The sequence below is a fragment of the Prinia subflava genome, chromosome 3 (assembly GCF_021018805.1).
Source record: "Prinia subflava isolate CZ2003 ecotype Zambia chromosome 3, Cam_Psub_1.2, whole genome shotgun sequence".
NCBI lineage: Eukaryota > Metazoa > Chordata > Aves > Passeriformes > Cisticolidae > Prinia > Prinia subflava.
The window spans coordinates 24248466-24273266 of NC_086249.1; the positions used below are offsets into that span (position 1 = coordinate 24248466).

General features: G+C 40.5%; 1 protein-coding gene across 1 annotated transcript in view; it reads left to right on the forward strand.

The window, feature by feature from the left end:
* Window positions 1-24801, forward strand: part of DLG2 (discs large MAGUK scaffold protein 2) — a 994479-nt gene that overhangs the window by 124588 nt on the left and 845090 nt on the right. Inside the window, exon 5 of the mRNA XM_063394414.1 lies at window positions 22228-22326. Within this exon, the coding sequence (XP_063250484.1) occupies window positions 22228-22326 (99 nt within the window). The remainder of the gene's footprint in view (window positions 1-22227; window positions 22327-24801) is intronic.

A 24801-nucleotide genomic window follows, 5' to 3' on the forward strand; every position in this document is an offset into this window, starting at 1 on the left:
AAATTTGCTACCTTGCATCTGTGATCCCCATAGTGATTTTTAGCAAACTGGTGCTAGATCTTACGGCTTACTGGGGCTGGATCTTCATCTCTTTAAATAGATGTGAAAGGATCATGACCCATCCTATAATTTCCTATCATTCTCAGAGAGTGCCTGAGAAGAGAGATGTCTCCTTGAGAGAGACTCAGAGACTAATTCTGAATGGCCTTTGCAAAAACAAGTGAAAGATCAGTGGAATATAAGAGCTCACAGTATGTGTCAGAACCAGTTGCATCCAAATTTTTAGTGTGAATGCCTCCACATAGCATCCCATGGCTACAAAGAATGGAATTAACAAAAAGTGTTGGGGTTTTAGTGATAGTTACTAAAAGTTAGTTTAGATAGTTATCCAAAAAAGTTTTGAGTTTTTTTTCCTACACTGTTTTGTCTTGTTTTTTACTTGCATGCTCCTAGCTAAATTCTGTGGTGTTTAGGTTGTAATCATGAAGGAACCCCTAGATCCCATGAAAGTGATAAATATTTAGGTATGGCCTATGCATTTAAATATCACATTCTTGCTTTTGCTTCATCATTAACAGCTTTGTTGGTTGTCTGAATAAACAGTGACTTCAATGTTTGCAGATGAAAAATGCAGTATTACTTACCATCGCATTATTATTGCGTTTCGCCCTGTATAGAGACTAAATATGTGTGCCAATGTATCTGGCAGAGCTGTAAATATCATAGACCAAAATAATTCAAGTGGGTGGGTGTTAGTGGAAAGGAAGAAAGAAGGACCTATATTAATGTGTTTTTTTGGGTGAATTTATCCATATTGCTTTCCCTCCTGCAAATGCAACTTGACAAAATCAGTCAAAGTGGTGGATAGTTTCAGAATCAATGCAACAGTTTTGTGGCACGTTCAGATTCACTGGAAATGTTTATTAGGTTCTATTTGCAAAGACTTTTTCTGTTTCATATATTCAGATAGAAAGCAAGGAATGTGATATATTGGGCACTAAATGAAAAAGTCCAATGTGTTCATCATGATGTAGGAACTCTACAGTATAACTCTGAAGAAGACCCAAAATACCCCTGTTGTCCATTGTCTTGCCCTGGGGCAGATCAACTGCATTTCAACCATTCCTGTCATGTTTACCAGTTCTGTGGTCTGTTCTATGAAACCTTCCACAGTGGAGAGTCAACTATTTCTGCAGGTTACTTACTTCCTCCCTGATGGAAAGTCTTTCCTGATGACATACTGGAGTTTCTGTAAGTGCAATTAGAAGCCATTAGATTTTGTTCAATTAGCAGTAGACACGGATAATGTTTTATTCAGTCCTGTTCCAAAAAGCACTTAAACACATCACAGAATTGTGCAGCATCGCAGAATAGTTTGGGTTGGAAGGGACCTTGAAGATCATCCAGTGCCATCTCCCCCCACCATGGGCAGGGATATGTTCCAGTAGACCAGGTTTCTCAAAGCCACCTCCAAACTGGGCTTGAACTCTCTCAGGGATGGAGCAACCACAGCTTTTCTGGGTTCCAGTGTCTTACCATCCTCGTGAGGAACTTTCTTGTAATATCCAGTCTAAACCTATTCTCTCCCAATGTAAGGCTGTCCCCCCCTTGTCCTATCACTACGTGTTCTTGTAAATAGCCCCTCTCCAAATTTCTTGTAGCCCCCTTCAGGTACTGAAAGTCTTTAACGAAGTCTCTCCAGAGACTTCTCTTCTCCAGGCTGCACAACTCAAACTCTCTCAACCTGTTTTCATAGGAGAGGTGCTCCAGCCCTCTGATCATCTTCTTGGCCTCTTCTGGACTTGTTCAAACAGATCCACATCCTTCTCATGACAGGGATCACAGAGCTGAATGCTTTACAAAAACAAAAAAGGCTAGATTGCAATGAAAAGTCTTGTCTTTTGGGATAGAAAATATTTAGTTGTCTTAGACTCTTCTCAAAGGAGCTATACTTAGAGATATGAAATATTTTAGTTTCAAAACAAAAATCCTTGAGGCACTGTGAAAGGCAATTAGTGTTGACAGCACAGGCACTATATATCTCTCTATATATCTCCAAGTATATATAAAAAAAAATCTGGAGACTACTTTGCAAGATTTATGTATTAATGGAAATAACTAACTCAGGATTTGGGAACAGCAGGTGTTAATTTCTTACTGTTCTGTGTACTTCCTGAAGGACTGTATGTGAAGTTTGAGAAAAGAACTTAAGAATTAAGTCATGGGGAATTGGGAATTACGGTGTCTGGGGTATCTCACCATACGGAGATATCAGCTAAGAACCACATCCATGGGGCACTGCATGGGCAGAAAGAGTTGTTCAGGATTAAAGTCCACAAAACACAGAATATATCTAGAAACGAACAAGTACTGAATTCCAAATATGGGACAAGGTGTCATTCCCTTAAAATCTGCCTCATCGAGATGCTGATACCTTATCCTAATCAAGGTCCAGAATCATGATCTCTATTCTATAAATAAGACCGTAGATAGATGTCTCTCATAATGTGCACTGCTGAAACATTGTTCCTTATGAAGAAACTATTTGGTTTGGATGTTTTCCAAGGATGTGGAAATCCATGTGCAGCTCCCTTCTTGACCAGAGTGGAGCTGATAGTGCTTCTCTTCTCACCCACAAGAGTGCACTAAGAATTGTGCTGGCAGACACTGTTTAGCTTTTTCTTGTTGGGATGTTGCCCATTTGTCTCAAATAATTAAATATTTATTGGGATGGAGTATTGACACATGGCTTTATAACTTACAGTTTATAGCTTTTACTGCTCTGACGAGTATTAAAGTCTAGGCTGTTTTGTCTTCTTTTGCGTACCCAAGGGTGGAACCCTCCCTCCCCAGCAAGTGCACAAGCACCAGTGTTATAAAGTCATAAATGCAAAGCCCTTCTCCCTGTTTTCACTTTTTTCCACCTCCCCATTGTCACCATACTTATATTTAAATCTGGAAGGGGGAGGATTTAACAGAAAATATTAAGAACTCCACTTCGAATGCCCACTATGTCCCAGGGAGCCGTATGTTCACTCCTCTCAAACTGCATTTAAGGGATATGGGATGTTGCATTCAGTGGGAAGATTGGTGACACACAGGGGAGGGAATGTAGCTGGAGTTCACCTGTCTGGGCAGGTTGTGAAGGTATGCCAGAAACATTGAGTTTGTGGATGCTGACAGTGCTTAGACATTGGGCTGATTGATATGGTCCAGACAAGGTCATTTTGGGAACAAAATGACCTACGCAGAGAACATGGCTATGTAGATATGATGCTACAAAGATAACGTGCCTCCAGAGTTTCTGAGGCTCTCAAATGCTTTTAAGCTGAGTCATTGCAAGTTGCAGTAATAAAGCATCTGCATTGGCTAAAACCAAGCAATAGTTACCTGTCCATGTAGCCTGGCACCTGGCTTCCAGTGGTGCCCAGGAAAGAGTCAGAAAAGACTAAGCTTTGTTATTGGGTGCTTTAGCTGTTTTGCAAGTCTAATATGAATTTGTTTGAACTAGAAGCACAGAAAGTGTTCAGTGCTGGGAAATTCAGCCTTAGCTTATTTTATAAACATTCAGGATGGTGTTCACCACAGCTGACTGGGGATGTGCCCAATCTGCTGCTGGAAATCATGAAGACAGGATTTGTTTGTAATTTCACCTCTGCCAAAGAGCCTCATTACTTCTTTGGACCAAGGTTTGTAAGGCTAGCATTCACAGCTTGAAAGCATTTTCTTGAAATTATAGCTCTTAAATTGTCCCTGTTGGAGAAAGAAGACTGATTTCTTTTCCCCCCTAGAAAATGTGATATAGGGATTGATAGTTGTTAAAGTTCAGGTTTTCCACTGCTTTGAGAAGTGCTGTTTCCCTTCTCAGTTCCAGATAAGTCTGAGGAAAGGTATTCTCCATCTCTGCCGTCTGTGCAACAGTGTGAGTGGGTTCCTGCAGCTTGAGAGTGGCTGTGCAGCTCCTCAGCTTAGGAAATGGTCACTAGCCTGGGAAAAAGCTTTCTTCCCTCCCAGGACTCTCTGCATAGCTATAAGCAGTCACTAGCTAAAGGATGTCTCTCACTCAAGCATTGTGTAGATAGTAGATACAATTGAAACCCTGAGATGTTTAGAATATACAATAATGGAGAACAAAAAAACGCCTAGATGGAGGAATCTGGTAAAACAAACACAGAGTTGCTCTTTAGTATGTGAGTAGAAACACTGCTTGAAGCTGCAGGCTTGTACTCCGCTCCAGGCACTCATTGAAAGACATAAATTTACCCTTGTTTTAATCTCTATATTCTTTAATTTGGTCTTCAGTGCTGCTTATTTCTGGTCAACTGTGTTTTGACCTTTATCTAGATGGAAAGCTGAGGTGAAGAAAAAGAGAACTCTGCTGTTGCACTTACATATAAATCTGGCAACTGAATGTCTGCCAGTTCCTGTATCTTTGCATGAAAAGACTATTTACTTATAGGCCATATGGTGCAGATACTTTTTCCATATTGAATGATAATAATTTGCAATTGCTGTGCAAGTTTGATTGTCACACCCTGATCTCATATGCACAATCTTCACTCAGCACAGTGTGGGATCATTGCTTTGACATGGTCCCCAAAGATTCCAGTTCTTCATTTAATTCCTGTTGTTCCATGCATTTCTTATGTTTAGAGGCTTGTTTTGCAAATATGTTTAATTGCATCATGCAAAATGAATCCTCTTATATCTGTGTGCTTCAGGAATGGCTGCTATCCTTGTACCCAGCTATTATAAACACTGTAATTACTTCTCTGTCCTCTAAGTGCTGGCTTGTTAAAAGTTCCAGTAGTAAAACCCTTACTTAAAAATCTTCTGCCTGAAGCAATTAACAAACCATTAATCAGTTTCACACTAACAGCTTGTCTAAAAAACATGAAACTGCAGCCCCTTCTATATGTGCCTATAAAAATTCAGTATCTTCTCTGGAATTTTGTTTGTTTTCTTTGTTTGTAACTGGGTAAAGCTTAATTTGTATGGCTTGATTTACTCCCAGGAGCCACATTTGATTCTGTTTAAGTGATTATACTTAATATGCAAGAGTCATTAGGTATGATCAACCATAATGTTTCATTAGAAGGGTTCAAAACATTGAGTTTTATGCATCTGTTTCTCCACTAGATTTAGCACTATAGTATACATTTATCTGATCAAATGCAATTTGTGTCTGTGGGTTGATTTTGTGCCAGAGCCAATTCCCAAGTAATTTTATTTGGCACTAAGTTCTCCTTCAAGGCAGCAGCAGTCTTTTTAAGGGGTACAGTGTAAGTGACATCTTGATGTGTGTTTTGCTAGCCATGTTCCTTTTGCACCCAAGAATGTGTAATAACCCTAACTAATTATTGAACAATAATGCTGAAGCTTAGCTCCATGTTTGTTTGGGTTTGGTGTTTTTTTAAATATACAGTAGCTTTGTGATTTTATTTTTTTATGCACTATTAAGGTTTTCTTTACTTGCAAAGATTATTTTATACACTTACCTTTTCTTCTCAACTGGGTTGGCTAATGTTTAGAAATGGATAAGTGCAAAGTCCTTGTGTTATTAAACCCTTATTTATTACTAGCTGCAGCTAAATGCCTTGCCCATACTGGGTAACCATGCTGGATCTCTATTTATAAATTTGTTATTTGTTCTGTAGCTTGTCAATAATTTGAGTGCCAGAGCGTCTGTTAAATGTCATTTTAGAGTTGCTTCTGAATATGTTCTAATATGGTCAGGCCGATGTTTCTGTTTTAAAGCAAGTTGTATCTATACAGAGCAGTGTCATCCTGTGGACAGAAATGCTCTCGTGATGCTGAGAGCAGGGCCGCATACACATCATGCCACTAAACAGACAATTTGTGTACTTCTGAACAAGGGTTGGAACTAGACATCATGCTGCCTTTGCCATCTCCTTGTGTTTGCATAGTTAGACATGCTCACAGTAAAAAGCCTTTTCCTTTCTTTCCTCTCACTTTTTCACAGTGCAGGGAAAACTGACATGGGTTCCTGATTAATGACTGGCTGACTGTGAGTCAGCAGTGCCCTGGCAGCCGGGAGAGCCAAATCCTGGGGGGCATCAGGCACAGCACTCCCAGCTGGGCAAGGGAGGAGACTATCCCCTCTGCTCTGAGCTGGGCCAGCCTCACCTCCAGTGCAGTTTTGGGCACCACAAGATAAGAAAGACATTAAATGTTGGAGAGTGTCCAAAGGAGGGCCACAAGGATGGTGATGGGCTGGAGGGGAAGCTGTGTGAGGAGCGGCTGAGGGCACTTGGTCTGTTCAGCCTGGAGAAGACTGAGGGGAGCCCTCATTGCCATCTGTAACTTCCTCACAAGGAGCAGCACTGACCCCTTGTCTCTGATGTCCAGCAATAACACCCAAGAAATGGCCTGAAGTTGTGTCAGGGGAGGTTTAGGTTGGATATCAGGAAAAGCTTCTTCACCCAGAGGGTGGCTGGTGCTGGAACAGGCTCCCCAGGGAAGTGGTCGCTTCCAAGACACCAAGCCTGACAGAGTTCAAGAAGTGTTTGAACACACCCTAAGGAAGATGGTGTGACTCTTGGGGCTGTCTTGTGCAGGGCCAGGAGTTCGATTTGATGATCCCTGTGGGTCTCTTCCAACCAAAGACATTTTATGATTCAATGATTTTTGTTTAACATCACAATCACATTGGTGTGCCTTGCATGAGGGTTTAGAGGACTCACTGGTTTCTTAGTCCTTTTTGAAAGGAAGATCTGATTGTTTATTTTAATGGTTGTTTTCTACTGACATTAGTGGGGTGGATCTGGGATCTTGATATTAAAATAAACCAGATCAGCATTGATGAAAGAGTGATCCTCCACAATAGGTTTATTTGGGTTTATTTTTTTTCCACATTTATATAATATACCTATCAAACAACCTCTAGGCAGTTTTTTGATTTGTGATTTGTTATTACGTCTACAAAGGATTTGGAGCAGGCCAGAACAGCTGCAAGGGACCAGAAACAATAATTTTCCCCAATGAAAATGTGCCTGAGTATCAACCAGCATACAGAATGAGCCAAACTTTTAATTAAGCAGTGAGTCTCTATTATGATAAGCATTGAGGTCAGACTATTGTGTACATTCCACTTCTGTGTATCAAGGTCAAAAATGATAGATCTAGTTTGAAAATAACACTTGACAAAAAGATCTTGCAACGTGTTTTTTCTGAAATAATTTTCCTAAACCATGATATGTTTCAACAAGGGTATACCAGATTAGTCTGAAAAAATTACCAACAAAAAAATATCAGAATGTCCCAAGCGGCTTCTTCCACAAGCTAGCAGTTCCTCTGAAAAGTGTGTGATATAATTCATTGTTTTTAATAAGATTCTGAGAAGTTATATTTTAGCTACCTGCAAAAACAAGTACATCAGCTCCTAAAGTGCACTTCTTTGTCCTATAAAGCTGTGAGCGTTCTGTAAAATTGATATTCAGGGACAAATGTACTCCAGTTAAGATTAATTCTAAAAATATTTCAGAACAATTTGTCTCGCTTACACATTTATTAATTCTGATTCTTCACCAATCTGAGCAACTAAGCAAGAGAATTCACTGCCCTACATGTGCAAAGGACTCAGGTCTCCAGAGGAGTTTAAGAGTCCATTATATATTTCTGCAGTCTACCAATACTTCTTTATTAAAATGTTTCTTGAATAGTTCCCAAGAATAAAGAACGGTATCACCCCAAGACTTCTGGATCACATAAAGGTCACCATAGGGGAGTGATTTCTTGGATAGATGAATGTATCTTTGCTTAGTAAGATAAATATATATAAAAGAGAAAATATCCAGCCTCTTTTTTTTTAGTTTCTTTATAATCTAGAACAGATACTTTTATATTTTAGCAAATAGTAAATACAGTCTGTAACTCTGGAGAGTTACAACCTGGTAAATTAAAGGTAAGCTGTCCACTTGAAAATATGATTTATCTCCACAGTTGTTTTTTTTTTATAGTACACTTACAAATACTAGAGAAGTACTAGAGACATGGGACTTCATTTGTTTTCAGCTTGTACATTTTACACACTTGCTTGTATTTGATTCTCACTCGTACCTCTTTAATCTGTAACAGGTGATAGTGAAAGCTGCCCTGGGTTTAGAGATGAGACAATTAACAAATTTACAGTTTGTTTGTGATTACAATGTTTAGCTGGATTGGGAATTAAGCATTTGTCTAGACCTTTGTCTAGACCTTCCTCTACTATGAAGGAGGGAATTTCACCCTTTGTCACTCTCCTCCTTCTTGAAAAGAGCCTTCAGGAATGTTTCTTTTTCCTATATAGTATGTTTCTTTTCCCTGTGTAATCTTGACCCATTTGCCCATCCAAATGGACAGTCTTTTTATAGACATCATGCCCTGACATAATTTCTCTAACCATATTTACCTTGCTATTGAAAGCCTCTGTCAACTTCCACCCTTCCACCATCAATTACCACTTTATCTTTTTCCTAAGGTCTGTCATCTCTCTGCCCTGTACTTCACTAACTCTTGACTTCCACATCTGCTTCTTCAGCTCTTCATGACATATTCAGTGAGGAACTTTCCTGGTATTGTCACCCCCAGTGCACAGAAGCTTTTCAGACAGGGCTACGTGACTATCTCATTTCAACTTCAAAACTGTGTTTTGTCCCAAAGGAGAGGTAGTTGCATTTGTAACAAGCATTCCTGCTACAATATTCTCCTCCTCTTGATCAATATTGACCTACTGTTTGCTCTTGCTTCTCCAGGTTCTCTTGTCTTGAACTGAAATGGACAATTTAATAGACCAGAACCCTCATGTATTAACGCAAAACAGATTTTGTGCTGGGTATTGGCTTATGTGTCTCTGTGGTGCCTATTTCCTCCCCCCAATCCAGAAACCTAGTTTTACAGATTAGTTCTGAAATGGAATTTTTAATAAAGTTCAAATATCTCATGTCTAAAAAATGTCAGGTTAGCTGTATCTCAAGCCTGCACAGACCTGCACAATACCAGTGGGGGAAGATGATTGAAGCTGCAAATGGATCTCTGTGCCTTTGAGCGGACTCAGCATTCTGGCTGCACCTGATATGTCTGGTGCTTGTGCTTTTCTGACATGAGGGCAGCCTTGTTGCTCAACAGCTGTAGCCCAAGTAATGGTGTTCAGTTCATTGCTGTAGCTGTATAACATATCTTCTCTGAGAGGAAAAACCAAAATGATGAGGTTTTCCCAAGTCCTCCAGTTCTTTCCAGAGGTGTGGGGGAGCCTACCTGGTTTTCAAAAATGCTGTGCCCTGTCTCTGTATATATACATATATATATTTTAGCTCAGAACTTTCAAGTAGTTGTGGTGTCTCTTTCTGAGAAGAGACAAGTCAAACAGCTGTTGTGCAAGGCTGGAAAAAAAAAAGGAAGTAGTAACAGACACAGTGCATTTGAAGTCCATTTTCTCAGAAGGTGGCTTTTGAAAATCTGGAGTAAACAAAGCAATGGTAACTGTTAAACTGTTGTTGTTTTAATGAACCACTAGATCAAGTTTGGTCTGTGTAAATTTGTTAATTACCACAGGAAGGAGTGAAAGGATCCCTTGAGAGATTTCAGGTCAGTCATTACACCAAACTGGTGTCATCTCTCATACGTTTTTTGGTGTTGTGGTAATTTGTAGAAAAGCAGAGGTAACAAAACTGACAACTTTGTGTCTTGCTAAGCAGTAGGAAGATTCATGACAGACATATGCCTTCACTTATGTAATTTTTTTTTTTGCGATATCTTGTACTTTTTTGGACAGAAAATGCTCCCGGCATACACAATGGTAACTTTGCTAGGTCAGCAGCAAGCCTGTAATTAGATCTTTCAGTATTTGGGATGCTGACTACATTGTTGTCTGAAACAGTCCACCTTGTGCAGTCACAGATGTATTTATCAATGCTGTTTCTTAGTTCAATATCAATTTATTTATTTGATTCCTTGTTTTTTTCCCCATCTAAGGAGTGTGCCTGATATACACAGATATCTTTGTACCTGAAGTGGACCATTCTATTACTTTTGAGGTTTAGAATCATCACATATGGCTCTTTGCTTGCAATTTGTGATCATCTTACCCCTGGACAAGGACCAAACCCCTCCTTATATTGGTGCTTGTTTATGTGGATAGTTATCACAGAGAAGAGGACTGATCTGACATCCTTGCTCAATGCTGAGCAGAGAGGAGTGCTCAAGTTGTAATGAGCTTGGAAAACCAGTCTTTGGGCCTGGTTTCACAGAGCTTTGTTGCAGCTCAGCCGAAAGAAAATGAAGGCTTGGATTGCCTTTGTGAAGTGTTATTAGGATGTTGGTCACAGATATTCAAAAGAATATTCTTAGTTAACTGTAGCTAAAAAAAAAAAAGACACGGGAATGTTTCCAAACCATGAAATTACATTGCTGATTACAGGTATTAGTCTTCATAGTAGAAACTACATTTTTGCCCACAGCCTTTAGAAGTACAATATTAGAATCTACCATCTCTTTTAGAGGCACCTCTAGTGACTCCTGTTTGACTAAGTACTGCGCAAAAACATGTCAAGAAGATGATCTTCAACTTTGTTTATAAGCTGGTGAAATGTGGTATTAACCTGGTGGTGGTAGTAATGCAATAGGTTGTTGAGATGGGGGTTGCTGTCATGGTTTAACCTGTCAGGTAGCTAAACATCACACAGCCCCTTCTTCACTCACCCCTTCTCAGTGGCTTGGGGGAAAGAATTGGGGGAAAAAAGAGTAAAATTTGTTATTTTAGACAAGGCTGTTCCACAGAGCAGAAATGCAAGGGAAAATAGTAGTAAAAACAATAATAAAGATTTTGAATATACAACACAAGTTACACCTTCCATCTACTGACCCGTGACCAGCAATTTCCTGAGCACTGAGCTATGGCTAGCTTTCCCCCTGGCGTGATGCCATATGGTATGGAATACCCTTTGGATCCCTTGGGGTCTGCTGTCCCGGCTGTCTCCTCCCAGGTTCTTGTGCTCCTCCAGCCTTCTCGCTGGTGGGCTGGCGTGAGAAGCAGACAAGTCCTTGGCTTGGTGTAAACACTGCTTAGCAACAGCTAAAACATCAGTGTCTCATCAACTTTATTTGCATCCTAAACTCACAACACAGCCCTGTACCAGCTTCTAGGAAGAAAATTAACTCTATGTCAGCTGAAACCAGGACAGGTAAATATACAGAATAGCACACAGAGCTGTGTTCTGTTGGCATTAACAAACACCCAAGTTGTTATGAGCCTTCTGAATACAACCAGAATTGGAATTTGAGCCCCTGATAATGAGAGGTGAGGTTGTAGAGTAAAGGGCATAAAGGTGAACTGACATGTTTCAAGCAAATATTCATCAACAGTGAAAGTATTTTCAGTTTTTTCATCTGACATTCTTCCAAGTTTGTATGTACATCTCTACCCAAACCAGATGGCAGATACATCCTAGCAAAAAGAGAAAGTCTTACCTAAGCTGCATGGCACTGCATGGACACATTGAAAATGCAAAGAGTTGCAGGTTTTAGACTGGATTTCTTGCCTTATCCAGGGTTTCCCTTCTGATAGTGTCATCTGGACCTTGGTGTCAGTGAGCTGTGACAAGGACACTGTTTTTCCAGTCAGCTCGAGCTGGTACTTTGAAGGATTCCTGCTTCAGGATCCATATGACCTGTGCAAGGTAGTATGCATGGACAGGGCAGTACACAGACTAGGAGACTTCCTCCCTGCAACTCTTGGCATTGCCTGGTACATTAGCATCTGCTGCTTTTCTCAGTGTCAACTGCAGTTGACAATGAAATTTATTTAATTAAGTTTCAGTAGCCCTTACACTTTCGTGCTTCTACAAAAGCAGAAAAGGTTTCTTTTCTACAGAAGCCCAAACCCCTGCACAGTCCATAATTGTTTAATAACCTTGCTCAATGGCTAATATTAATAGTTCTTGGAGTCCTCATACAAAATGCAGGTTTCTGCCATTTCCCCATTAGGCAATGAAAGATTCTTATCCAGCATTGAGGTCATGACAGTTGTCGCAAAGGAAATTGTCAGGCATTGGCAGATCCATGGTGAACAACCTTCTGCAAAGTATTTAGGGAATGTTGTTTTCCCTTTCCCTTCACTTTGTTGGCTGGTTATCAACATTTAGGGAGTGTGATGATGTATTCTGCAGTTTAATGACCTGATTCATTTTACTTAACTTACCTTTTGGGTCCTTTCCCTCCGATCTATATCGGTGTGAAGCGTTTTGTAATGCTTTGTAGGAGGGAAGCTGGATGAAGAGATACGGCACTATGTTTTGGCAAAGGTTTTGTTTAGCTGCAGTCTTTTTGCGTGTCAGCATGAGTATACATGATAGTGGAGCTCTGCAGCCATGACTTAGCAAGGCAGCTTGCCACTGTAATGACAGCCACTGCTTATTTCCCCTCCCTATGGCTCTGGCTGAAACAAATATTCTTCTATACCAAGGTTTAGGATGCTTCAAGCAAATCTTGAGAAGTAAAAGTCATTACAATATTCTTCAAGGCTTTGATGTTGTGTTTTTATTGTTCGTTTGAGGTTCTTTTCTCTTTTATATTATGCAGGCTTTATGTTCTTGTATTAGTGTAAAGCACCTTTGGTTATCCTAAATATCACTTTATGATACATCTGTCCTGCTCTTCAAATGGAGCTGGTTTTATTACTGCTATTGAGCAGACCGACTTAATTTCACCATTTCTGGCAAGAAAAGGCACAAAATTTAATCTCAAGTGAAATGTGGATAGTTTCCTCCTCTGTAATTTCTCTGGAGGTGTGTGTAAATAGAAAGAATCTGTGTGGGCCAGTGGAGGAGATAGGAGATTGGTTTCTATTCTTAGATTTGCTATGGGTCTGCAGCACATCATGAGATAAATGAGAATTCACTGTATCTGAGTGACTTCTTATTTAAGCATATTTCCTGCAAGGTTATCATGCAGTAAGTAGCACTCTTGGGTGTTTTTCCTGTTTTGAGTTAGAGAGAAAAAAGAGTTTGGGTTGGAAGAGACCTTTAAGATCCTACAGTCCAACCCCCTACCATGGGCAGGGACACCTTCCTGTAGACCGAGCTACACGAAGTCCCATCCAGCCTGGCTTTCAGCACTTCTATGGATGGAGCATCTGCAGCTTCTCTGGGCAACTCGTTCCAGTGCCTCACCAGTAAAGAATTTCTTCTTAGTGCCCAAGCTAGATCTGCCCTCTTTCAGTTTAAAGCCATTTCCCCTTGTCCCATCACTACATGCCCTTGTCAGAAATCCCTCTCCAGCTGTATTGTGGCCTCTCTACGTACTGGAAGGCGGCAATAAGGGCTAGATCTTGTCCTAAACTCTGTGTGGTTACACACATACAGACTCCTGTCCTGACAGCTGAGAGGGATACAGTCCTTTGAAAGCAACCATTCTAACTCTCCTGACAAAAGTAGAGGTATTATAGTTAGGAAAAAATGAAGAGCTGCCCCCAGAGGCCAAGACAGCCCACAGGAGCCATTTCACTAAGTCCTTCTCCATCAAAAACTCTAACCTTTCATTCATAAACGCCTTATTATCTCTAATCTGAGGTCAGTCCATGCCAGCTGTATGGAACAATGGTTACCAAGCAGTTCCTCACCTTGCACCTTTAATATAATTGATAGTAATTAATACAGTCTCTCTCATTATGACTGTTACAGGGTACCAGATAGAAATGCAATGTCAGCAGTTAGGTAATTGCAATTTAATTGAAAAGGGCCCATTTGCAGGGATGCAGAGGTGGGAAAGGTCAATGGGCAACAGCAGCTCTGCTACACTGCACAGAGGGAAGGACAAAGGCTGTCCTCATCCTCTCTGTTCCTTCCATCATAGTGTCATTTGACTGTACCTTTAAAAGGTTTGATCTTTTATTCCCCAATTCCAATTTTAATCTCCAGTTCCTTGGAGGCCCTGAGAGTCTAGGAAGCAGCTCTGCTCCTGGATAAAAGTGTAGTTAAGCTCATCATGTACTACACCAGTGTGTATGAAATGTGGAAACTGCTCTGTAAGGTCCTCCTGGCCTGCAGCATACTGCAGTGATTTACTCAGCTGTTTTGCATCTCTGCAGTTGTGTTTGCTGCCTCAAATCTATTGTGCACCTTTCTGAGGAGTCTGATGTTCATTTAATTCATTTTGGGTTTTCAGAGGGAAAATGCACTAACTGGAGACTTTGACTTACTGTGTAGTCTTCTCTTAAGAACTTGACCTCAAGCTATGTATCCTAGGGTAGAGTACTGCAGTAGCAGTTGAGCTAAAGGGCTTTACATATCCTTGGGATTTTTGACAGACCCAACACTAAGCCCTGAAATTGGTGGTGAATTTTCCACACTGTACTAAGAACATCTTTGGAGAAAATTTATATTAGTTTCAAGAAGAATTAAATGTGAAAAGCACAATTAAAAAATAGTGTGTTATTCTAGCAACCAAAGCAGTTGGCTTTTTTTCTTTCCTGGTTGTTAAAATAAAAAAAATCTGCACTGATGCAATAAAAAATGACATAAGAGAATAAATGTATCAAGTTGTTATGGCAACTGAAATATGTAGGTTGGAATTTATGTATCCAGAACTTCTATGTAAGTAAAATAAACATTATCCTTGCTAATTAAAATAGCATGCAAAGATTATTTAATTTAAAATCATTAGTTATGTTTTCCCTTACAATTAATGAGTTACTTTCATTTTTTTTCCTGTTTCCAAGTATTTGCATTTGCTTCCAGCTGTGGTCTACTTGCATTTTCACAACAAGATTGTGGTTTCACTAATAAGGGCTAAAGTGTGGAGGGAGTCCACTGAAGCTAATGAATAAAATGTGTGCAGGTGGGCACAACTGGAGTCAAACCATGTGCTTTAGCATGTCACTCTTGCTGCAGGTGACCTTTCTGCTTGCAGGGCCTCTTGGCAGGTGTCATTAGCCCACGCTTGAAGGGATCTCCCAGCAACCACAGCTCCCTGTCTTTCTTCTCAGTTTGATACAGTGCACATGGAGCTCCTTCCAGAGCTTGTTTCTGCACACAGCCTGCCCTCTTCAGCTGCAGATTTTGCTTCCAAGATATTTTATGATAGTGAATTCTAAATGAGCATTTATTAATTATGTTCAGCCTTTTAATTTTTCTAGTTCTTTTCCTCCAGCCTTCGTAAGAGTTCAGTAATAGCCTCTGCTTTATTTGAAAGAAATAGATCTTTAATATCCCAAATTACTCTTCATGTTTTATCTTCTTTATGCCTAGCAAAGTGCAAGCTGATAGCTGAAAGGTAAAGGAATAAGGAGAATGATCTGAGTCAGATCCCAGTGAGCTGAGGAAAATGCATTTATTTGTTTAATTTTAAAATCTCATTCATTCTCATGTTCAGAGGTGTCTAAATTTGCCCTATGGAGTTTAAAAACACCGCTACCAGGAATGTTTTAGAAAATACCCCATTAGCAATACATAAGTTAATTGTCTCCATTTCTTGCTGGCAGATATCTGCCTGGCATGGAGCTACAGCTGGCGTGTGTCTTTGCCTGAAAACTGCAACCAGTCTGTCCAGTCTCATTCTTTGAGTGTCATTTTCAAGCATCTGAACTGTAATTTATTTATCTTTTCATCCATGCAGCACAGTTAATTTCCTCATTTTTTCTCTTTGTCACATCCGATCCTGCCAGGTCTCAGTGCGCCAGGTCTCAGCAGGAGAGACTGTATTTGAGCAACAGCCCTCTCCAGGTTTGTGTTTGCAGGGGCTCTGGTGGCTGCACAGTGCCCTGTTCTCTTCCCTTCCTGCCGCACAAACTATCACACCTGGCAGAGTCCACTGATGTGTGACCTTAGCGACTCTCTGCTGCCTGGGAAAGGAGACGCACAAGTGCCTTCATTTGTCTCCCAGCTCCAAAATAAAGCTCTGCATGAGCTCTTCTCTTTTCTTCCCCCTTGCTTCTCTCTCCTGAGGCCCCTCCTGGAATACTGCATCGAGATCACAATGTAGGAGAGATGTGGACAGCTGGAGTGAATCCAGAGGATGGGTACAAAGATGACAATGGGGCTGGAGCATCTCTCCTATGGAGTCAGGCTGAAAGAGCTGGAATTTTCAACCTAGAGAAAAGAAGGCTCCTGGGAGACCTTAGAGCATCTTCCAATACCTAAAAGGAGCTTATAAGAAAATGGGCACAACCTTTTTTCGTGGAGCATGTTGTGACAGGACAAGTGGTAATGGTTTTAAACAAAAGGAGGGTAGATTTAGATTCAGATTTATATATGAGAAATAAGGGGTTTTTACAATGAGGGTGGTGAAAGACTGGTTGTTCAGAGAAGTGGATGATCCACCCCTGGAAACATTCAAAGTCAGGCTGGATGGGACTCTGAGCAAGCTGATCTAGTGGAAGGTGTCTCTGACCATGGCAGGGGCATTGGAACAGATGACCTTTAAAGTTCCCTTCCAACCAAACCATTCTGTGATTCTGTGACAAGTGACACTGGAGACAGAGCCCGGATCAGCAAAAGGAATCCCGTGTGTGTCTTCTGGTCGGTCACCAGGCTTGAGTTTGTGGGGCAACTGACTCCAGCCAGCTTCATCTGAGCTCTCTGTCTGGGAGGAGAAAAGCTGATGCGTGAGCTCGTGTCTCCTCCCTGCCTGAATTCCCTGCCTGGAAAGGCAGTTGTCACAGTGCAGCTAGATAATTGTGTCATATGGACAGTGAGGGAAATCAGCTCTGAGAGTGGATTTTGTGTTAGTCCAGCAAAAGTGACTGCTCCAGTAACTGATGGCTTGGATGAGAGCTTTTAGATGAATGGTCAAATCTGTACTGGGGCCGAGTAAATGCAAAGTTCACCAGTGACATTCTGACATCCAGAAACATACTGAGAGCAAGATTTGCTTTCAGGAGGGTGGAGCAGCATTAAATCAGATCCTGACCTTTCTGAGACACAAGTCCACAGCCAGATAATTGTTCCTGAGCTGTAACACTCTTTAAGGCTGTCATAAAATTTTCTGAAAGGTTGAATCCATATTAGTTACAGTGAAATCATAAAAATCCCGGGGCAGACTAAATATTATTGTGATATTTATGCTCACTTTCAAATACAATAACTTAAAAAAAATGTAAAACACTTGTGATGTGATTTGTAGGTTAGAATCCATGCTCAAATGTGTATTTTTTCTTCATTCACATTTACTGGTCATATTGGGAGGACTGGTGCAGAAGGGACTGAAGGACATTCTTACAGGGTTTAGCTGTGAGACCTCATAGTGCTCTACAGCATCACCCTGACTTAAGACAGCTGCTAAGTCTGAGCTAATGCAATGTGATGTGGAGCAAACGTTGATGTCATCAAAAAAATGAACACGAAATCCTAACATGGAAATGGAAATAAAATCCTTCTGACATCTAAATCATTTGACATAGAACTATGCCTTTCTGTAGGGCCTTAGAAATACTGAATTAGAAAAGAAAGCTCTGCTATATTATTTCTGGATTGAAATTTAGGCCCAGCTGAGGGAGATTAAACTGCTTGACTTCTGTGGGGTTATATTTCTGATTTTAGTTTCTAGCATGGCCTGCTCTGGAATTGTTTGAGTTTTCAGTGATACTGATGAAAGTCATATCCTGGCAAAAATTTTATTGAATGACATTTCTTCCTGTAATAAGGAAGGCAAGGGAAATAGAAATAGGACTAGAAAGCACAGCTTGTGGTCTCTAGGAGTATTTCTCTGCATGACATCGCGGGAAAGCTGATCAAGCCCTCAATGATGCTTTGTGTCCCACAGTCTATCCAAGATGTACAAGTTTTTTTCTTCTTCTTCCCCTTCTTTTTTCTTTTTTCCTTTTTTTTCCTTCTTTTTTTTTTTTTTTTTCTTTTGTGGTCCAGTGATGCTGACAGCATGTTTAGGAGAGCTAGCAACTCTGTGTAGGTATGGCAGAAAGGTGCAGAGCTTGGAGGACAGATCACAGGCACAGAAGGTGTTCGTGCTGTTGCTGGCACATTGTGAAGGATGGGCTTGACTTGGCTCCAGTTCTGGTTCACACACAGCTTGAGCAGAGCGTGAGCAGGTTGGCTGTACCTGGCACAGAGGTGTGCCCTGTGCTTTGCTAATAGCAGCGTCCTGATGAGCATCTCAGGTCAGCTCAGGTTGCTTCCTGCTCCAGCATAGCTGCTGAACGAATTAATTTACATCAATGTCCTGTAAAATGGATAATTCCAGCATATATTATGTTGAAATGTAGCTTTTTAGATGTTCTAATGATTTTCAAATATGCTTGCTCCAGAAAAATTAATTAAATAAAAGCAGTATCTCTCAGCGCTATATGTTTCTGGGAGCATTTGGTTACCAGGATGATAGATTTCCTGACAGATATCAGCATCCAAAAGTTAACAAATTGCTGGAGTTTTTCATTCCTTTCCTCTCCTCTTGCAAATCACGTGGGGCAAGCAGGCATTTATTGACAGGCTCTCGTGAGAGAGTGCCCAAAGTGCCCCAAGACATCTCAGGGCAGCCTCTGTTTTGAATTTCTCTTGCTCGAAGCACAGAGGAGAGTGCTCCCCAGCCAGTGGTTGTAGGGGAAGGTGCATTAGCCCTCTGAGCCGTAGGGCAGTTGCACACTTACTTGGGCTCATGAACTGTATTCCTCACACTTCCACCCATCCTTCTGGGCCCTTAGTAAAGCTGACCAGCCTTTTCTAGCCACATGTGCCCTAGAAAATATTCCCGGGGTGCAACTAAATTCAAAGTCCTGGAAACAATATCTTAGACTGTGGAAGAGCAGAATAAACTTTGCACATATGTTTCCTGGGTTTTTTTCAATATTTTTTTATATTGTCAGTGTTGGGCTTCACCCCAAGAAATAAACATGTGGTAACTATTCAGGATGGTTATAAGTTTCTCCTATTGATATATCCGGCATAAGTTCTGGAAATTTTATAAATTCTTACTCTAGACTGGGGAATTCATCCACCATTTCATGGCTTGGCTGCTGTAGGAGGACCTCCCATAGAAACTCACGGAAACCCCACATGCCATAATTGCCTGTGAGGGTAGATGCTCCTGCTGTCTGGTTGCTGGCTCAGACATGAACTGGAAGTGCTCCCTGCTGAAGGTGGAACTGGTGTCTAGTCTTTCATAACTCATATCTATGTACTTTGGCAAAAAATAATCAGCCAGAGTTTTATTGTCAGTTGATTGTGTTAATAGTGCATGTCCTAAAGAGCTACATGCAAGATGTGTTATAGGCACAGAAAAACTTCACCGTGCACTGTTAAAATTAGACAAAATTAGCAAGGTAGGTAATGCGGTTGCTATTTTATGAACAAGTATTTAAATAATGCTGTGAGTTTGCACAATGAAAGAGACGTGCCGAAGAGATTATGGTCTAAATAGTATCTGTTAATTATAATCTAAATAGATCAGTGTTAATTATGCACAAAATTAGGAGGTTGCTTTAGGTGTGATCTTCAAGGCTCATGGTTACTAACCATGTGAGTGAAGTTACTAAGTGAAGTTTTGATCTGCCCTTGCAACATTTGCTTGCGAAGTCTCTTCTGTTTCTCTGACCAATTTGAGAGAATAAGATCATGCTTTCTTCTGTGAAGAGGAAGATAGAGTTGTTCCAGCTACCAGCCCTCTAGATGCAGGGGTGTGATCAAAAGTCTATAGTTTTGGCAGTAATTGTAGTTCAAGCTTGAAGTCATTATTTCCAGAACCTCCTGCAAGGATGTGTGAGCATGGTGCACGTTGTCCATTGCATTTGTAGTGTGTCATGGTGGGGCTGCCAGTTCTGCATTTCCTGGTCCTGGTTCAGGAATAATGAGGTGTTGCCAAAACACTTCCTTTGCATGAGCAGGCAGCTTTTGGCTATAAAATATACAAATAATTTTAAGCAGGATAGACTTTTGTAGGCCTCCAAAGGGAGGGTTGTATGCAATCAATAATAAGAAAAGACTCAAATCCAAGATGTTAGTTTTGAATAAATCTGTCACAATGCACAGCAAGTATGCTTTCTGTCTCTTGGATTATACAGTCCCATTTCTTTCATAACACAGAATTAAATATCTCTTGGTGTTCAGATGGATTTTAACGTGTGCTTTGTTTAGGTTGAGAAACCATATATTATTTTGCTAATGATTATTGAACCTTAATATGCTGGAACAGAGAGATGTTCCAGATTTGTTACAATTACTCTTGCTTGAGCTGTTTGAACACCCTCCCCCGCCCCCCCCCCCAAATGTCCTTGATTTTCTGCTCTTTACAATGAATTTGTGACCTGTTTCCCTAAGGAAAACAATGGAAACATTTCATAGCATCTTATGCTTTATGTGATTTCAAAATATTGGAGCCAACTAATGGTGAAAAATTTGAGGAAAAAACATGTAAAAAGTAAACAAAGTAAGTTTCTTATCCTGTTTTACAGCTGCACTCATTTGATAAATGTTACCATAGCAGTTTCTGTTGAAGTCCTCAAACCCCTTTAGAGAAGTTGCAGGAGCTAAGCTCCTTTAGGATCAGGATCTTTGAGGTCTTTATGATTAGAGCAAATAAATAATGTATTGATTTGAAGAGTTTCTATTGTTGCCTGCAAATAATAACAATGAAAATCATTTATGTCAGGTATTCGAAGACAGCAAAGATGAAGTGAAGATTTTGTGCATGCTTTTTAGCTCCTTGCAAAACCAATTTTCTCTTTCTGAAAGAAACATTTAGGGACTTGCTTGGATTTTCTGTAGGCTCTGAGGCAAGACCTGGGTTCAGTTTCCTGCTGTCCTTGAAAATTTTGGCCTCGTCGTCTTTCTATCCCTTACTCCCTTCCCGATTGCAAATGGGAGATATTCAACACCCTTTGATGACTAGAAACCAGCCAAGGGAATGAGTGGTTCTCCATGTGAGGGAAGCTGTAACCTCAGAGAGGACTTGTGGAGCCCTGAGTGTTTAGCCCCATGTAATGCTGAGCTGCTGTGCCTGATCCAGCCTTTAAACTCGGTCTTTACTGGAGCACAAGACTCATCCACTGATTCCAGTGGAGCTAGAAGCACGTGTCTAAGTAGTTGGATGGACTGGGGCCAGCACTCAGTCTTTTGCTGGACAGAGCCCTAAATAAACAACCAAGGATCAGAGGAGAGAACATTTGCACATGCTACAGTATGATTTGGCTCTTTCTGTGGCACTGGCTTGTTGTTTTCTAAGTTGTGCTGGCAAAGGCTGCTCTGCTTAAAATGCTAACAATTTCTTGCCTGTTGTGTTGAAATTGACTGCACTCCTGTTGCACAGGCTAAAACAGGATGGGTCTAAATCACTCAGGGTGCTTGCAATGCTTGGCATCCACAGACACAAGACACTGAACTCTGAATCCTCCCTGCTTTCCTGTTTGTGCTTTTGCAGAGTGCTCAGAAATTTTTTGAGATCTGAGTTAGAGGCAGTCATCACGTTTCGTTCAAAGACTGACTCTTCAAGCACATTATTGCAGGGCAGAGCATTGTAAACAGAGATGTCATTTGTAATATTTACTGTCCTAATGTAAAATCTACAGTAATATATTAGATTTCCAGCAGGAAAATTGAAAAAACAAATATAGCCATTTACTATGTCTTCTGCCAAAGATATTATTTGAAGAAATACTGTGTATTTTATGAGGTCTTTGTGTAAGCAATGTAAGATTGAAATCTGTGTAAATGAAGGAAAAATAACAAAAAAAAAAAAAAAAAAGGCATTTGAATTTAAAAGATTTACACATATGGTTACTAGTCAAGCATGAAACCCTTTTAAAAATGTTTTGCTTGGGAGGATGTCATGAATTAGAAATAAGAAAACAAACCAGATAATTTGTTTGTTGCTGTAAGGAGATATATTTTTGTTCCTGCAGCTACTCCAGATGAGAGCCCCATCACGGTCATTAGGTCTTTTTGCCAGGGCACTGCTTTCTTTCCTTATCTTCATGTTCTATTGCTGAGAGCTGCAGAGCACCTTGAATGCCTTCTGAAGTCACACAGAGATCATGATAAGCATCATCTTGCAGATTTAGCCTATTAAGACTTTCACAGACTTCCATGAGAGTACCTGTAGGATAAAATGCAGAAAGGTTTGCATAAAAAACATGGAGGTGAAAATCTTCTGTATAAGCCACCTGATACTTATCTGAATTCAGGCTATCCTTTTGTATGTGCATGCTAATCTTTATGTTTAAATGTAATTGAATTAAAGCACACATCTCAGCTACTTTATTTGTGGTTTTTTTTCCACCCTGCTCTTCAGCCTGCAGTTTCCAGTGGATCAGAAGGATCTGGCCAATGTGGTGAACACAAGAAGGAGAACCCGACTTTTGAAAGCTATGTGGTAGACATGAAGACAAAGGTATTGTCCACTCTTTTTTTGTGATGGAGAATGAAATCCTTGTTAGTGAAGTTTTGCTGGAGGTGAAGCGTGTAGAACATAAAGAATTTGAGCTTCTGGATATTTTAAAAAAATTTCTGCTTAATGGCTGCTTGTCCATTATCACATTTGAATGAGGCTTACGGCTGCAATTTGTAGTGGTACATTGCTATCCCTGGGTGTTTTATGCTGACTTAGGCAGAATTTAATTTTTATTTTTATGTACAAGTCTTGTTCATATTGGTGATGATTCTACAGATTTGGTGATCTCACGGTGGTTTAATTTCTGTCTGTTTTGAAGTCCAAGTTGTTGCGCAGTTCATAGGTTTTATTCCAGGTGCTTTCAGTCTCTTAGTGTGTGTTGTAGTTTCTTTTTGGTCTGGAGTCAGTATGGAGGAACTGGAATGTCAGAAAAGTGATGATTTCTGTATGGGCAGCCTAATGATACCTATCATAAAACTCTGCTGAATAACATTACTTCATGGCTGTGGTAAGGGGCTGTGTTAGACTTCCCTGTCTTGCTGTATGCAACAGTGAAATAATAAGTGTTTCATTATACTATCTCCATTACTTTCATATGTTCACAACTTGGCTAGAGCAATTCGCTTGGGCTTAGATATTATTATGTAGACTTTCAGCCTTGGCATCATTGTGTATTTTTCCTTTTTGAAGCAAAAGAAACTTATTAACTTTTCTTTTAAAGTAAACAAGCTGGAAACATGATGAAGAGAAACATTAACTGAGCTGTTGTGCTTGTGCGGTACCTTGTAGACTTCAGCAAAAGTTGTTTCCAACAGTAGAAACCTGCGGATTATTCTTCTTGTCTAAAGCTTTATTTCCATTTCTAGATCAATTTCTCTGTTCATTAAATTTTAAAAATCTAAAGATCTAATTTTCTAACATGATTTTCCGAGTTTCTTGTATTGTTGTGTTCCCAACTTCCCAATCAGAAAAACTTTTGTACCATATGGTAGCGTGGTGGTACTTGTTAGTTGAAATACATGAACATAAATACTCATTGGAATTTGTCTTTATATTTATGGAAGATTTTATTTCTCCAAAGCAAGGAATTATCAAAAGTGTGATATATGCCCTAAATATGAACAACGTCCATGGGGATGTTGTGAAAATCATGGGGCGTAGTTGATCTCATCTCCATTTCACAACGTGCTTTCTGTTACGAATGCTCAGCTGAACAATGCACTATCCTCCTACCTGGAGTCACTGCAAACCCCGGACTCAATGCTTCTCCATCAGCAGTTCTAAGTACTACATTTTCGTGCTGTTCGTCTACAAAGTATACCTGAGAGGAAACTCTGAAAATTGGCAACTTCATTGCTAAACTCTTAAGACATTCAGAGCTGTGAGCGGTGTTTTGTCCAGTTCTCAGTACCATGGGACAGCAGATAGCAGATGTTTTGTTTTAGTTTCCAGGAACTTGTGGTTTAGTGTGTCAGCTCACTTGAAAGCGTCCCTCTGTCTGATTTCTTTTTCAAGTGAGTGTGCTTGAGTGTTAGTGGCTGCTATGACGGTGACACACAGCTATTTAGGAGTGGCTACATGTTTGAACATATGTGCCACAGCTTCTCATGCTGATGATCAATTGGTTGTTAGATTTACATCCCCAGGCAGAATGCTCAGGAATGAAAATGAACTCTTCATTCACCATTGATCTTGAGAATTGAGAACCCCTTCTGGATGTACCGCCCTCGAATACCATGAGATTCTGTTGCGGAGCATCCCAGACTGCATAAAGCCAGCAGGGCATTTGTAACTGAAGCACTACTGTTTCATTTGGAATAAGGGATTTATGTGAAACAGGAAAACAATTACGGATTTGTATAGGAAATAATAGATAGAAAAAACATTTGGCATAAGTTTTAAACTAACAAAGGTTGTGGGGCTTTTGAAAGGTTAGCTTGTCCAAGGACCTTCAGGGCTGTAGGGTGGGTCAAAGACCTCTGCCCCATACTCTGTGATGATGAAAGTGCATGTCCTACAATCCTACAAGTCATATTGTGTTCCCAGCTTGCCAAACTGCCTTCTCAACTGCCCCAAATTGGCGAGCGTGTGGCAATGAGACTGCTGGAGAGTTGCACTGTCTCAGGAGCAGCTTTTTTGACTTTTCTTCTGTGGCAGTTGCTCGGCTAAGGTGGTGTGAGCTCCCATGTACTACATAAAGGGTGGTAAGGTGGGAATGTACCTGGGGTAAGAAGAGAGGGAATCTCCCCCACAACTGTGAAGCAGAAATTTTTTTTCTGTGTCTGTTGAGCCCAAGGTCATCGTGGCCACCTGGGTGCACAGACCTTGTGGAGAAGGAGTGGAGCCGCCTGTCCACCTTTCCCTTCTCCCCGTGCCCATTTTACCATCTACCTTCAGGGCTTTGAGAGGCAAGGTCTGCTTCCCTACAGAAAAGAGAATTGTCTATTTCTTCTCACTGGAAAAGCTACCAGCTGG